General features: G+C 40.2%; 1 protein-coding gene across 1 annotated transcript; it reads left to right on the plus strand.

Moving 5' to 3' along the window:
* The first annotated feature begins 5,968 nt into the window (after nt 1-5,968).
* FAM221A (family with sequence similarity 221 member A) lies at nt 5,969-14,316 on the plus strand. Its single transcript, XM_064412510.1, has 7 exons — nt 5,969-6,261; nt 7,783-7,956; nt 8,400-8,590; nt 10,577-10,783; nt 11,598-11,708; nt 12,425-12,513; nt 14,212-14,316. The coding sequence occupies exons 1-7, from the start codon at nt 6,206-6,208 to the stop codon at nt 14,272-14,274; spliced, it is 891 nt and encodes a 296-aa protein (XP_064268580.1). The 5' UTR covers nt 5,969-6,205; the 3' UTR covers nt 14,275-14,316.
* The last annotated feature ends 241 nt before the right edge of the window (nt 14,317-14,557 follow it).

The raw sequence follows: 14,557 nt of genomic DNA on the forward strand, positions 1-14,557 counted from the left end.
TGTTCCTGGGTTTGTTTGTTTGTTTGTAATTGTCTTGTCATTCTTGCTACATGCACGTGCTCTATCGGTGTCTGGATTGGAAAATTGCACATCTGAGTTTTAGTGGTACTCTTTCTGGTATTCTTCCTTCTTAGTCACTGAGTTCTTCTGCTCTTGAAATTCGAATGCCCTGAAACTTTGCTCAGGTTAGAGGTGACGGGAGAAAGAATTGAAAATAAAAGAATCTGTTTAGACCTTTAATTGCGAAGACTTCACTTTTTAACCTAAGAGTAAAGAAGATCTGTGCAGAACTTCTTTTGAACCTGCAGATTGACAACGTGAAGATGATAAATAGATAGATTTTTTTTATATCCAGATATATAAACTATATCTGGTTTATTTCCTAGATACTTGGTTGTTACAAACTGAAACTCTTGTGCTATAAACACATAGTTCTTTTCAAGTGGCAAAACTAAACTTCATGTGTGCAGACCAGTGTAAAAAAGGGTAAGGAGGGGGTAGAGCAAGGGTCTCAGCTGACTTTCCTATTAACAGTAGTGAGAAAACATCTGCATGTTCTAGCCTGCAGCCTCCTGTATAGGACATGTGAGAGGTGTGGCAGCCCTGCAAAGGTAGGAGGTTGTGTAAAGAGGTTGGTTGGTTCTCAGTCTGGATGGGGTTTGGGATATTATTTACTTTTCTTTCTTCTCCTTCTATTCTTTAGAAGGTAGGAGGACATATAACCTCTCTTATATAAACAACTGCTGATTTGGGGGATAGGGGAGTATTTTGGTTTTGTTCTTGAAATCCTTTGGTAAATTAGGGGACTTGAATTTTCCCAGCTGTAATTTGCCTCAGGAGTGTTTATCAGCTGATTTCTCTAGGTAATTGGCAGTACTTCTGTGCCTCTAAGTGATTGCTTAATGTAGCAAAAAAATGACAAGGTTCGTTTCCAAACAAAAGTTCTAATGAAGAAAAATGGAAAGAGAAGAGTATACATTGATTGCTGTCTAAATAGATAGAAACAGCACAGGTCTCAATACAGCCCTTCAGTTCTGCAACTAAATACGTGGCAGACAAAAATCTTGGGGAAATTGTATTTATTCATTCATCCTTTCTGTTGCTTTTCTCATCTAAATAAATAGTTTTGAATCTCTGCGTAGTAATCTTAATGTGATGAAGATATCCAAATATTTTCTCACAATTGCATGTGAAGAAGAAGAGCTGAGGGGTTCCACATTAAAGAACTTTTGAGATGAATGGATGGTCAGATGGACAGACACTCCTCTGAAACACACTGATACAGCTCTTAAGTTGCCTATCCACTATTAAGATCACAGAAGTTTGCTGATCTGTTTTAAATGAAACAAATTTAAAAATACAGAAACATGGCCCAGGATATACAGGTTCTTGTGTTTTGTGTGGAGAAACATCAGTATCCTTGACACCCAGTATTGTGCATCACATATTGCACAGTTGTCTGTTTTTCCAAGTGACTGATAAATCCTTGTTTTTCAATAACACAATCATTTGAAGAAGCTGAATAGATAGATCTGAATTATAATTAAAAATATTCGCTAATTCAGAGGTTTCCAAACCGCATCATGTTTGTGATGTGTGCAAGTTGCTTTAGCAACCAAGCTCCTCCTGTGCAGGTACATGTTCTGGGAGTGTTTGCTGCTGTCACAGCCTTTGTTCATGGGAATGCAGAGGCAGAGTAAATTTGGGTACCTTTCTCAAGGAGTTATTTAGAAAAATGATTGCATAAAATTTAACATCCTAGTTTATTACGTTTTCTTAAAAACTTTTTAATTCCTAAAAATACACTGACTAATTGAATTAGCTGAATGTCTAAACCATTCTTATGTAAAATTGGTGTGGTATTTGTAAAGGTGATATAAAATGTAAATTAACAATTAATCCAAATATGACCCTCCTTACCTAACAATTGTGCTATTTTATAATTTTGTACTTTACAAAACAAAGAGTCTGCTATTTTGGGGTTCAATTTAGTGTATCTGATAGCATGCCACCTTCAAAGGCAGGGGCAAAATGGGAGACTTCCCTTTACAGCAGCCAAAAAAGTGAATTAGACTTTTCCTATGTTTTTCATGTGGAAAAGACTGGTACTGAATGGATATTTCACTAATCTCAATTTGTTACCCATCATGCACATAGGCATTTGAAAATATCCTTTAGGTTGTTAAAATGAAGTCAAATTAAATAAAAAATTCACATTATATACATTCATGGAATCACTTCTCTTAAGCACCAGTGACATCACATGCTGCTGAATTATCTTGAAGTGATCTTAATTACTACAAGTTTCCTAACTGTGTCACTACCTCCAGCAAAAAGTTTCATTATTAATTGATCCTTGCTTGCACATGAGCTCCCACATTCCCTGTGACATTCATCAACTTTGTCAGTTGGTGTCTAATCGGGTTCTGTTTTTCTAAAAGCAAAACTGAAGGAAAACATGTTAACATTTTTAAATACTGTAAATTAGGTTTAATAACACACAAATTTTTATTGTAGCATATATATGGTCATAGTTAGAAGTTTATAAAAGTGAATACTGCTTGCATTTACTTTTAAGTACATTGGGATATTGATAACACTTGTGGAGGGAAGAAACAATTTGACAGAAACTGTTTCTGTTATGCTTTATGCCTCTTAAATTCTTCTTGTTTTCAGAAGAGCTAATCAGATAGTCATTGACCAGATCCATAGAAATAGAATGACTGACTACTACTTCAAAATGATGACTTGAAGTTTAAAATATTAAAACAGGTTTTTCCCAAATTAATTATTTTTGCATTAGTGCTGTGGCTATGTTCAATTTATAGATGTTTAACTGAGAATAATTTTAAGCACTTGTCAAATTTGTGAGGGTTTAAAAAAATTTAAAGGGTCACACGTTTTATTGTTAACAGAGGGTGTTGAGAGAGACTGTCAACACCCTGTGAAGCATTAAGCTGTTGCCTTTGATGTGTAGGCAGCACCTTAGGTCTCACAGGGCTGTACTGTAAGTATGTGTCCATATGTTCAACCCACTTTGATGTGTTCAGAGATCTTGGGCCAGCAGTATCCGTATGCTACATCACAGCTACAGGAGGTAAGGCATGCCATCTGGATTCCTGTTCCTTTTACTTACCTTGTGTCATGGCTTCTTCACGGTAGCAGAAAGCCTTCTATTTTTATTTTTTTTTTACCCTGCTATTCAAAATTATTTGGTAGTTACAAAAAAAAATCTGTTTTGAGCAGGCTTTAATGAATTTTAGTTTGGATGTCTATTAACAATCTCCTAGAAGGGATGAGAGACAGGAATGGGTTTTCTAAATTCAAAATGTATTCCAATACTCATGCTATGACAGTAAAAAGAGAGTGTTTGAGATACCTTTATTAGCTAAGAACACCATTTCTGTGTTACGCAGTACCCTTTATATCCCAAGTAAGTCTACTGATCTAGATTTGGATCCAAGCAGATCTTGTGAGGGTCTTACTAGCACTGGGTGCCAATAAACTGAACGCTGTCTATATTACAAAACACTTGCCGTGATCAAATCCAGGGAAAAAATCCTCTGTTTTTTTGATGGGAAGTAGTTCATAAGACAGATGCGTCACCAAAAAAAGACTTGATTTCCTATTCTCAATAATTTCTCACTGGCTGTTCATGCATAAACATTGACATGAGTGACATATAGACTAACATTTGTACCAATCACTGAAAGCTGCCTTATTAAGAAACCTGGTTCTTCTCTCTGAACCCAAGCTGTATTTCAGGGGACTGTTTTTAACAAAGATCTTGCACAGATGAGGCACATCAACCCATGACACAGGAGCTCTGCTCATTCTGTGTGAACCAGGCTTGCCAGAGCTCATCCCCCACCCCCACACCTCCCCCTTTACTGGCAGTGCTGGGATCTCTGGCACCAGCAAAATGTGCATACAGATAAGGTATCCCAGAGATCTTCCGCTTTGTGCAGCTTCTGTGGAGCAGTGTGTTCCTCAGTATGTTCAAACTCTTGCTGCAGAGCCTCTAGTCCTGCTTTCAAGGTCCCCTTTCCCCCATCTGTTTCTTTTTTTAAGTTTTGGTCAGGAAGAATTTTCTCTTCCCTGAATTTTCCCTGACAATCTTGAGGGTCTTTTGTGTGATTTTGTTTTCTTCCACTAGCTTACTTGAAGATGTATTGAGTGCAGTGGGGACTTGCTCCCTTGTGTTCCTGCCTTTGAGGGTGACCTGTTTGTGTTCAGATCTCAGTGGCACAGGACGTGTGTGTTGTGTTGCAGTGCTGCCTGCTCTGCTGAAATTTCGTATACATGTGGCATAGCCACAGGACAAATGCCCAGACCATATGCCCCTACTGAGAGTTTCCCTGTGGTTTCATCTCCTTCTGGGGGAAGTTTTGGCAAAACATTGCCATGGTCCTTGTGACATTCCACTTCACCACCTTCTGCTGCATTGCTGGTGGCTTGCCCAGTTCAAAACTATGTGGAGATTTCCCTGAATTGCTGTATCTATTTTTTTCTTTTTTTTTTTTTTTTTCCTCCAGGGAAGCATCATTGTGTGGTATGGAAAAAACCTTTCCTCTTGGATCTCAATTTGACAGTCTGAAGGCTCATAGCTTATGCTAGCAGGCAGAGCACAATTTAAATACCAATTTCCTAAAGCTCGGATAAGGAAAATGTACTATATTTTTTCTTGACATATTCGATCACCTTGTGACCAGTCTGTTTGTACCAAGGGAAAGCAGTCAATTTACACAGAGTGAGTGTCAGAAATAGCAGTCTGTGGGGGATACACTAAAAACACATTGGAAGAGTTCCAAAATCGTTACATTGATTGTGGCATATGGAGAGGAATTGGGACTTGCAGGTTGCCAGTCTAAGAACCATGTTTCCCAATGTTGGCCTCCCGTAGTCTTGAACTATGAGCAAAACATATTTTCTAATGGAACATATATTTTATTTTGTAAAGGAAAAGGAATAAATGACCAACGAAAAGTACCCCTCACCTACCCCCCAGAAAAGTGGAGGTCTAAACAGTGGCAGCAGCAGAGGGGGAATGTGGGTAGGCACTGGGCAGGCACTGGGAGGGCTTGGACGCTGTGCTGTGTGGCTGGTGGCACCCAAGGCTGTGGGTGCCCTTCTGAGGCACAGCACTTGTGGGTGTGGGTGGCTGTGCCCTGGCACTGCTGCTCAGGGAGTGTGTCTGTGCCAAGGGGCACAGGGGGTGACTGCTTTCCCAGAGTGTGTGCACACCACGCGTGTCCTGTCCTTGATATCGAGCCCCTCAAGATGTGAATCAAACTTTGCGATTTTTTTTTTTGTTGTTAATCAGTAGCCATAGCTGGACAGTTATGGTTGAGCAATTGCATTGTGAATGTTGTATGGTTGGCTAATTTTTTGTTTTAAGGAAAAGAGAAGACAATTCCAAGATGAATGGACTGTCTGGCTGAGAGCCACCAGGAGTGAAGCCAGCAGAACTGAGCAGTAACTGTGGGAAAGGGAATTCCAGCTGTGGGCGATCACCACCACCTACTCAAAACACACCCCAGACTCAAATGGGCAGAACTGTGCCTGTGTACTAATTACCATGGCAAGTGAGACGCATGACTAGCAAACAGGGGGCTGAATACTAATTAGTAGAAAAATTGCGCAATTAACGGCAAACGAACGCCGGTGCCTTTGTTAAAAACGTAATCGATAGTGTAAAGTTTTGTAATGTAATGTAATCAATAGTGTAAAGACCTAGCCTTTTGTGTGTTACCACCTTGCTCTGCGCGTGAAACAAGGCAGCACCCGGTAACGACAGCACGGCGACAGGGACACACCGCACACCCCGTCCGCACACACACCGCACGCACACACCGCACACACCGCACACACGGCACGCACACACCGCACACACGGCACACACGGCACACACCGCACACACCGCATACACCGCACGCACACCCCGCACACCCCGCCCGCACCCGCACGCTCCCCAGCCGCCCGTGCGGAGCGTGCTGCGCCCGCCCGCCCGCGCCCGCCTCCCCTCCGCCTGCCTCCGGCTGCCTCCCGCCTTCCCCCGCCTGTTCCCCTCCGTCCCCCACCTCTCTGCAGCCTGTCCCCCGCCTTTCCTCCGCCCTTGCCCCGCCTGCCCCGGCGCCTCCCGCCCGCCGCTCTCCGCCCGGCGCGGCCGGGCCCTGCCCGTTCGCAGCCCCGCGGCCCGGCGGGCATGGAGCGGCTGCAGGTGGACGCGCAGGCCCTGGAGGAGTACGCGGAGTACCGGCGGTGAGCGCACAGGCCGGGGTCGCTGGGGCGGGGGCCGGGCGTCTCCAGCCGTGCCGCATCCCCCGCAGCCGGCCCGGCCCGGGATTCCTCCCGGAGGGATGCCCGCCTCCGGCCCTCCTGAACTGGCCGCCTCGGGGCGTGCGGCGGCTTCGCTGAGCCACACCGCTGCCGCGGGCGGAGTGCCGCGGCTGTGTGCCCCGGGGAGGACGCGCTGCCAGCCGCGGCTCGCAGCGGCGGAGTCACGCACGGTCCCTCGCATCCAGGGCAGCGCGAGGTGTGCTGTGAGAGGCCATCTGGCCTGCCAGCGGCATCCCTGCCCACGGCAGGGGCGCTGGAATCAGGTGGTCTTTAATGTCCCGTCCAGATTATTTGATAATCTGCCAGCCGTGCTGCTCTTTCAGAGTGTGAGGAATTCTGTGCATCATGAGTTCCAAGTTTTGCATTGTACAGATCCCTTACACTGCTGCGTGTCTTTGCTAGTCTTGTCAGCGGTCCTCTCAAAAGGCTGAACAAAAATAAACACACACAGTCATTGTGATGAGATGAGATCTTAATTTAGTTCAGGAAAACCTTGAGTAAAACACCGGAGGAGGGCACGGTGGTATTTCTTACATAAGATGTGCAGTGATTCAGTGGGTGTTGGCTGGGCTGACACGCAAATGATAGCGTTGTGTTGGCACATTATTCTGGTGCTCTGCAGTGCTGGCAGTGCACAAATCCACAGAATACTTGACAAAGAATCACTCGTTCAGCATATTTTAGCATATCCAATAAATAATAACTGAAATATTTACAGATATTAATAAAATCACTTTTAGCATAGGTAAGTGCTGCAGTTAATTCTCAATTGTATTTTATGTATTTTATTTATTGTCCTTAATTATTTCCATAAATGCAGAATTGAGATGCTGCTCCAGAGTTCCAGCTATGCAGTGACCTTGAATTTTAACATACTGATAGCTTAATTGAGGGATACAGCCCCCACTAACTTCAGCTACAGAAACTAGCATAGTCTTCTTGCAAATCAGAAGACAACTTGGATGCTTTGTTTGTTGCTTTGATGGCAGTGGGGTTGCAGCTGAATGCTCAGACAAGACTAAGATTAATCTCCTGACACAAATTTGCAGTACCGTTGGGTGTAGATGGGTGAAGTGACTTGTCAGAGGTCAGTCAAGAAGTCTGAGGAAGAGCTGGCTCTTACATGATCCTTGATGCTCGTTGCCTTTTTTTTTTTTTTTTCCAAAAGGACCCCTGGTAGTTTGTTGTGTTAATTTTTTTCTTCCCTCTTAGAACCAGTTTTCAGTCCATCAGAATAATTTTTTTAAAAAAGCATTAGTCAAAAAATATATTCTCTAAAAATCAGCTATAGTTCTGTTAAATTATTAGAAGAGTAATATGAAATAAAAGATTTGTTTTGTTTTTACAGATGAAGTTCTGTTATAATACATATATTTTAAATATGAGAAATCTACTTTTATTGTCTTAATTTTCTTATGGCTTTTTTTTATGCCACGTATACAGAATTGTAGGTGATGATGATGGAGGAAAGCTCTTTACTCCTGAGGAATACGAGGAGTACAAAAGAAAAGTACTACCAGCTCGGCTACAGAACAGGCTGTATGTGAGCTGGAGATCACCAACTGGCATGGACTGTAAGCTTGTGGGACCAGAGACACTGTGCTTTTGCACCCACCGGTGGGTAGCTTCCCTCCTTTTACACTCTAGTATTTTTAAAAATCAGGAAAATGTGAAGTATTCCCAGACATATTACAGCAGCACATTGGCAAATTTATTTAAAGTTTATGGGTTGAGAAAATTAGGTTTTAAATAGTAAGAACTGTTTGTACATGCAAATGTCAATATATTTTTGAAACCAAAATGATTTTGTAGTCTCAATAAATTCAGCTGCAAGGCATGAGTTAATGTAGATGGTAGTGCTCTTAAAATGAGGATATCTGATATTTATGTAATGAATAGATGTAAAACCACCTGCTAATATGCATTTAATTGAAGTATCACTATTAAGAGTAAATAGTACAATAAGAGCTACTTTAAAACAAAACTGAATAGCAAGCCTTTCAGGTAGTCTTCCGATAAATACCAACAAAGTCATAAAGTCATTACTTTTCCTGTTTTAGGTATAAACAGCACCAAACGGACTACGAGGCTCTTCCCCAGGAGCGCCCCATCCGCGTGCCCTGCAGGGTGAGGCGCTGCCCGTGCCAGTCCTTCCGCTTCGTGCCCCTGAACGGCACGCAGCCCGTCCGCTGCCGCTGCAAGCACTTCCCCGAGCAGCACAGCGCTGCGCCCGGCTTTCCCTGCAACTCCTGTAAGCCGCCCTCGGCCAGCAAACTCAGCAGGGAGGGATCTGTGCTCTGCCCAGGGCATTGCGTGCGCGCTGCTCTTGTCTCCAATGCGTGTTTTCATCCTCGGGAAAGGATGAGAAGTGGGAAGGAAGACATCACCTTTTGCACAGGAGAGTTTAGAACAGCATCCTTAGTTTCCCCAGGTCCTGTGAAGGAGTTTAAATCTCTGAGTGCTTCAGATAGGTGCTTGTGGAGACAGATGCCTGAAGTTAGTATGAAAGCACTGTTTGCAGTTTGTCACCTCCAGCTGCATGCCTTTTCTCCCTGAACTTGGTACTTTGAGAGAGAGAAGCATTGATCTCCATTCCTCTATTGCCTAGCTGACCAGAACATTAATATATTTCTATGTTTTTTCTCAAGTCAACAGGAAGTAGTACTCTGTTCCCCAATAATTCTGTTGCTAGCACTCCTTCATGGCCATGGAGATTGTGGGTCTAGAAATGCAAATGGGAATGGAATTTCAGCAAGATCTTAGAGAAGGGATGAAGAGGAAGATTTTGCTACTGTTCTTTGAGGTCAATGTTATGAAACAACAGTAATTATTAACCACAGGAAATAAATAATGCGTAAAGATGTTTTAGTTTGAAACCTCAAATTACATAAGATGAAGGTTTTTTTTTTTCTTTCTGGACTCCCTTATTGTTATTAAATTTCCTTCATGGAATGCCTCTATTTTGTACAGAAAAAAAAAGTGTAAGCAACTTTTGCTGGTTGAGAATCATATCCCACAGAATAAACCATAAAATATCTACATGACAGCCTTTCAAAAATTTGCACTAAGTAATGTGAAAATCTTAGATGTGCAGCTGGATAATTCAGACAGAATCCATAGAACGCAGTGTTTTCAGTATTTATATATATAATGCCTTTTGCTCAGTGTTTCTCAAAAATACCAGACACTTTGGAGGGCTTCACAGATTTTGCAGTGAAGTGCCAAGAATTTCTTCTATTTTGGACTTTTTTTGTTTTAATGTAACGAAATTAGTCTTGTCCAGTGTTGATAAATCTAAGATGACAGATAAGTTATAACTGAAAAACTTAACAGCTTGTTGCTCTGTTTATGTTGCATATACTGCATTCTGTGTCCAAACATAGAGTTCTGTTACTGAGGAGTACCCAAAATAATATGAAAAATCTTCAACATTTTCAAGAATGTAATCAACATATTATGAAAGACTTAAAGAAATTTTTCATGGTGCTCCACAAAATGAACTGTGAGCTGGGTGCAGGGTGATTTGTATAATGAAACATTTGCAACATCACTTCCTCAATTTCTTGGTCACATCATTGCTCCAGAGGGGCTTTGATGACAGTTTTACATGTAGCTAGGGCAGACAGGTCACTCTGTTTCTGAATGTCACATAACATTTGTATAACTATTTCAATTCCATCCTCTGGCTGTGTAAGCTTAAAAAACCCCTGAAAGTCAGTCTAATGATACTCCTGTGTACAGCCCATTTTTTTGCTTCCACAGTCTCTATTTGCTACTGAGAAAATGTTGCTAATTTAAAAATATATTTAAATTGTGATTTGTGTAATAAATTGTGGTATGAAGTTTCTTAGCCCTGCAGCATTGATACATGCTATACACCTTTGGAGGGAATGCTGCCAAAATGCTGGCAGGTTGTCAGCTTTACCCAGTATCAGAATTTTTCTTTTTATTAGTTGTAAATGGGTGGAGAGGTGTGTTGCTAATGACAATGAACACAAGTTGCAACATAGGAAATACAGTTAGATTAAAATACACAAAGAAATTTCTGATCCAGCATTGGTCCAGGCTGCTCAGAGAGGTGGAATCTCCATCCTCAGAGGTACTTGAAACTTGGCTCAGTTAGATCCTCTGACTAATGATCTAATCCCAGGAGTCATCCTTTCTCTTTTATACAGGGTTTTCAGAGAGCTGGATGTTTAAATCCCATCACCATCTCTCTTATTTATTTGTTTCTTAGGTTCCAAGTGCTCAGGCTTTCATAGCAGCTTTACCTGTGCATGTGGTCAGCCAGCTTACGCTCACGAAACCGTTGTGGAAACCAAAGAGGAGCGCTTGGCCCAGGGAAAGCCCGTGGGGCAGGATGTTCCTTACGCTGCCATGGGAGGACTGACTGGTTTCAGCTCACTAGCAGAGGGCTACATGAGGCTTGATGACAGTGGAATAGGTATGTGCAGCTGAAATTTTAATTCTCCACCTAAGTTTTGAAAAGTACTAAATCAAAATAGAGTTTCAAAGCTTGAAGGCAATTTGGAGGAATAGGGGTAGAACTGCAGAAAGACTGTTCCTTTCCAGCCGTCCTCAAGGTTTAAGGGATCACATTGTCCTACTCACTGTAGTGACTTGGCAAAAAAACCTCTTTTTCAAAAATTCTGGTGTTCAGCCCAGTTGCTTCTGCTTGAAAATCAGCGTATCCTTTAGAGAGAACATGTAACTTATAATACTCCCTGTAACCTAGTATTTCCATGTTCTATTTATGTTCGTCCTTTATCCTAATACTGTCCAGCTATTTCTTTGTTATATATTTACAGCACTTTTTTTTTTCCAAACTCAAAGGCTAATAGCTGTTCAGCATAAAAAATAAGGGGTAATTGGTAGAACTTTTTAACAGACATGTTACTTGGTCTTGATACTTTTTCTGCTCTGTAATTTTGTGTCATTTAGTAACACACATGTTTTGTCCCAAAACACTGTTTTATCTATTATTGCCACATACCCATTATTTATTTTTAAAATTCTGATCTGGATTCCTGGATTTGTCTGAAGTTTAGAAACTAAACCATTACTGTAGTAATTGAAGAAACAAAGCTTTTTAGTTCTTTTGAAGTCATCCTTGTAATGCTTTTGTTAACTCCAGTTTATGGGGTCTGTGCTGAGAGTTGTAGATATGAATCTGTAACCTTGTTTTGACCCCAGCATGTGTATTAGGACTGTATCTCCTGGAGTTAATTATTGTTTCCATTCACTTTATTTTCTGACAGGTGCTCCCTCTGCTGAACTTTTAGAAGCCCCTATTACTAGCATGGATCATCCATTTCTCAAAGCATTTCAGGGACCTTCGAGTTCCACTCAAACCATGCCGCAAATAGCAGGTGATGTATAAGTAGGATAATGCAAATACAAAAAGAACTTAATATATATTGAATTTATTTTATTAATGACTTGAAGGATACTCAGGGCATTAAAATGAATACTGAAGCTTTGCTCTGTTAGTACAACATTCATGTTCTTCAAATGCTTAGAATAACTTAATGTTTGTTATTTTTGCTTGTGATGAGTTTTTTACCTGAAATTATTTTTTTCTTAGTGCTTGTTATCTTTTCCATCAATGGTGTCATGTATTCATTGCATCACTTTTTAAAATTCTTAATTCCTCTCAGAAATCATATTCATCATATCTGAATGGGTTGTACGTATTCAGCGCAATCTCGTGAAACTGCCTTCTGCCAGAAAGCTTTTTCTGTGTGGGATTATGGATCACTTGCACTTATTTTATGTTCCTTATTTAGTACAAAAATGTACCAATTAATATAACAATTGAACTACTTTGAAACAATTTATAGTAGGTGCAAGCCTAGACTAAAAAGGTTTCTCTTTGGTCCCAGATACTGGGTTTTGTACTTGCCTGTAAAGGTGAGTTCCAATTTTAAATGGGTTTTGCAAATGTAAAACATATCTGATGCAATAGCAAATATCATTAATAAAAAAAGGGTTTAATAAAATAATTTAATTTAAAATTTAATGAAATTTAATAAAAATAATTTAATAAAAAAGGGAATTTGTTTTCTGTTTATGTTTTGTTTTTCAGGTAGTTCAAGTGCCACAGGACAAGTTTCTCATGGAAAACAATCAGAAGCTGATGACATGGCTTACTTTGAAAAACGTTATCAAGAACGGGCAAGTTACTTAACTTGCTTAATTTATTGCTTAATTTAAATACACTTTCACAAGAGTATATCTAAACCCCATAAATGTATGATTTAAGTGGCATATAAATGCATTATATAATTCCTCCTCAATTGCTGACAAAGATAGCTTCTTAACATAAATTTTGAAATACAGTTATGAGCTACTACAGGATTTCAGAGGTTGGTCATGTGTGGGATGGCATTTACCTTAACCAGGCAGATTTTAATTGAGGTAACTCTCTGTTACAGAAAACCAAAACATTTTACTATGTGACAGAAAGAAACAACAACACAGAGTCACAGAAACTCCCCTGTGACATTTAGGACTATGTGTTTGCTATCTCACTTATAAAATGTTATAATTTTCTTTTTAACGACTGTCTGTCTAAATTTGGTCAAATTAGATGACCTGTATCACTCACTTAGAGGTTCCTCCTCCACCACACTATCTTTAGTTTAAATGCCCTGTGGTGTAGGTTATTCACATGTTTAAATACCTATTTTCTCACATTAGCCCTTTGGCTCCACCATCTCGACTGTTTATGAATTCTTTTGTAAAGCAATGTTGCATAACTAACTTTTAAAATCTAAACTGTTTTGCTATTTTACATGCTGGCTTGCAACAAGGTTTTTTTGTCAAGGAGAAAGCTGTTCTAACTTTGTGAAATTTAAAATAGTTTTCTTCGTTTTGTTAATCATCAGAAATTATGGACAGATGTTACAAATATTACGTTGGTTCATAAAAAACATCAAATTCAAATTTCTCAGTTTCTTTTTCCCCCAGAGATTTTATTTTCTTTGGAAAAGGTAGTAGAAATTTTAGATAAAAACCTCAAGCCTCCAAAGGGGGAATGGTGATTTAAAATGTATTTTTGTGTAGACCAACAACATTTGCTTAGCAGTAAGTTAATTTGTAGACATCCCAATGAGGTCTTGTTTCCTTTTGGTATTATTTTATGATGGGAAAAAGCAAGTGAATTCTTTTTTTCTTGTATTTTTAATAGCAGAGTATGTGTTAGATGAGATGCAAAATCTCTGCATCCCTTTGAAATAATTGCTCTAAATATGACTTCATTCACAAGTGTAACAGTACTTAAGAAAAATTGTGGCTTCTAAAACCAACAGATATATTTGTTTGGATAAATAGTCTTACTACGAAATGACAGAGTGTCAATGTGTAGCTGTTGATAAATTTTACAACTCTACAAGAGCCTGTTGTGTAGAAAAAATCTTACAGGAGGAAGTCGTGGCCTTGTGGGTCGGTGGGGAGGCTCTGAGATGAAGGTTCAGCACCTTTCCCGTGTGGTTTAAGTGTGCTGGTTCATCTGACTGTGCCTGTTAGACATCTGCAATAAAACTGCTCCACCTTTCATTGACTCAGAGATAAACCCTGGGCATTCCTGAGACACACTGGCCTTGAGGGATACTCAAATACCTCAACTCCAATTATCAGAGATAAGGCAGCCTGGTTGGATCAGGGGAGGAGCTGCAGTGCCATGGAAGCGCTCCTTTGTCTGCTGGTGCAAATGGGAGCAGTGCTAGGTTGGGATAATAACGTTGTGTGCCTTTCTCCACTGCATGTACCACCCTGGTAAATTTGTGACTGGATGTAGAAATTTAAAATTGCATTGTTAGCCAATTTGCAAATCAGTGTTTGAACCACTGATGGTGTCTTTCTTTGTTACAGCTGAAAATGGAGAAGGCTGCTAAACGGAAAGAGAGGAGTCCAGTGCTGTCAAAGAAGCCATGAAATTTATAAAAAAATATTTATTATTTGGCACATTTTTCATTACTGCATTGAGTATTTTTCTCTGTATGCCTATCTGTATTTTTTAATTTATTTATTCTGTTCTTTTGTCCCTTTGCTGAAATTAATTTTCAATTATCTCATTGTAATAAAATTGGTTCTTTAATCAATGTGTTTATAATCTCCAGAACTGTTACACAGATATTTCTTTGAAAATGGAGAAGCATATTTAGAGAGTTGCAGGTCTGAGGATTAAGCTCTGAGAGTTTAAGGTCTGAAAGAATAA

This window comes from Passer domesticus, chromosome 1 (genome assembly GCF_036417665.1).
Source record: "Passer domesticus isolate bPasDom1 chromosome 1, bPasDom1.hap1, whole genome shotgun sequence".
NCBI lineage: Eukaryota > Metazoa > Chordata > Aves > Passeriformes > Passeridae > Passer > Passer domesticus.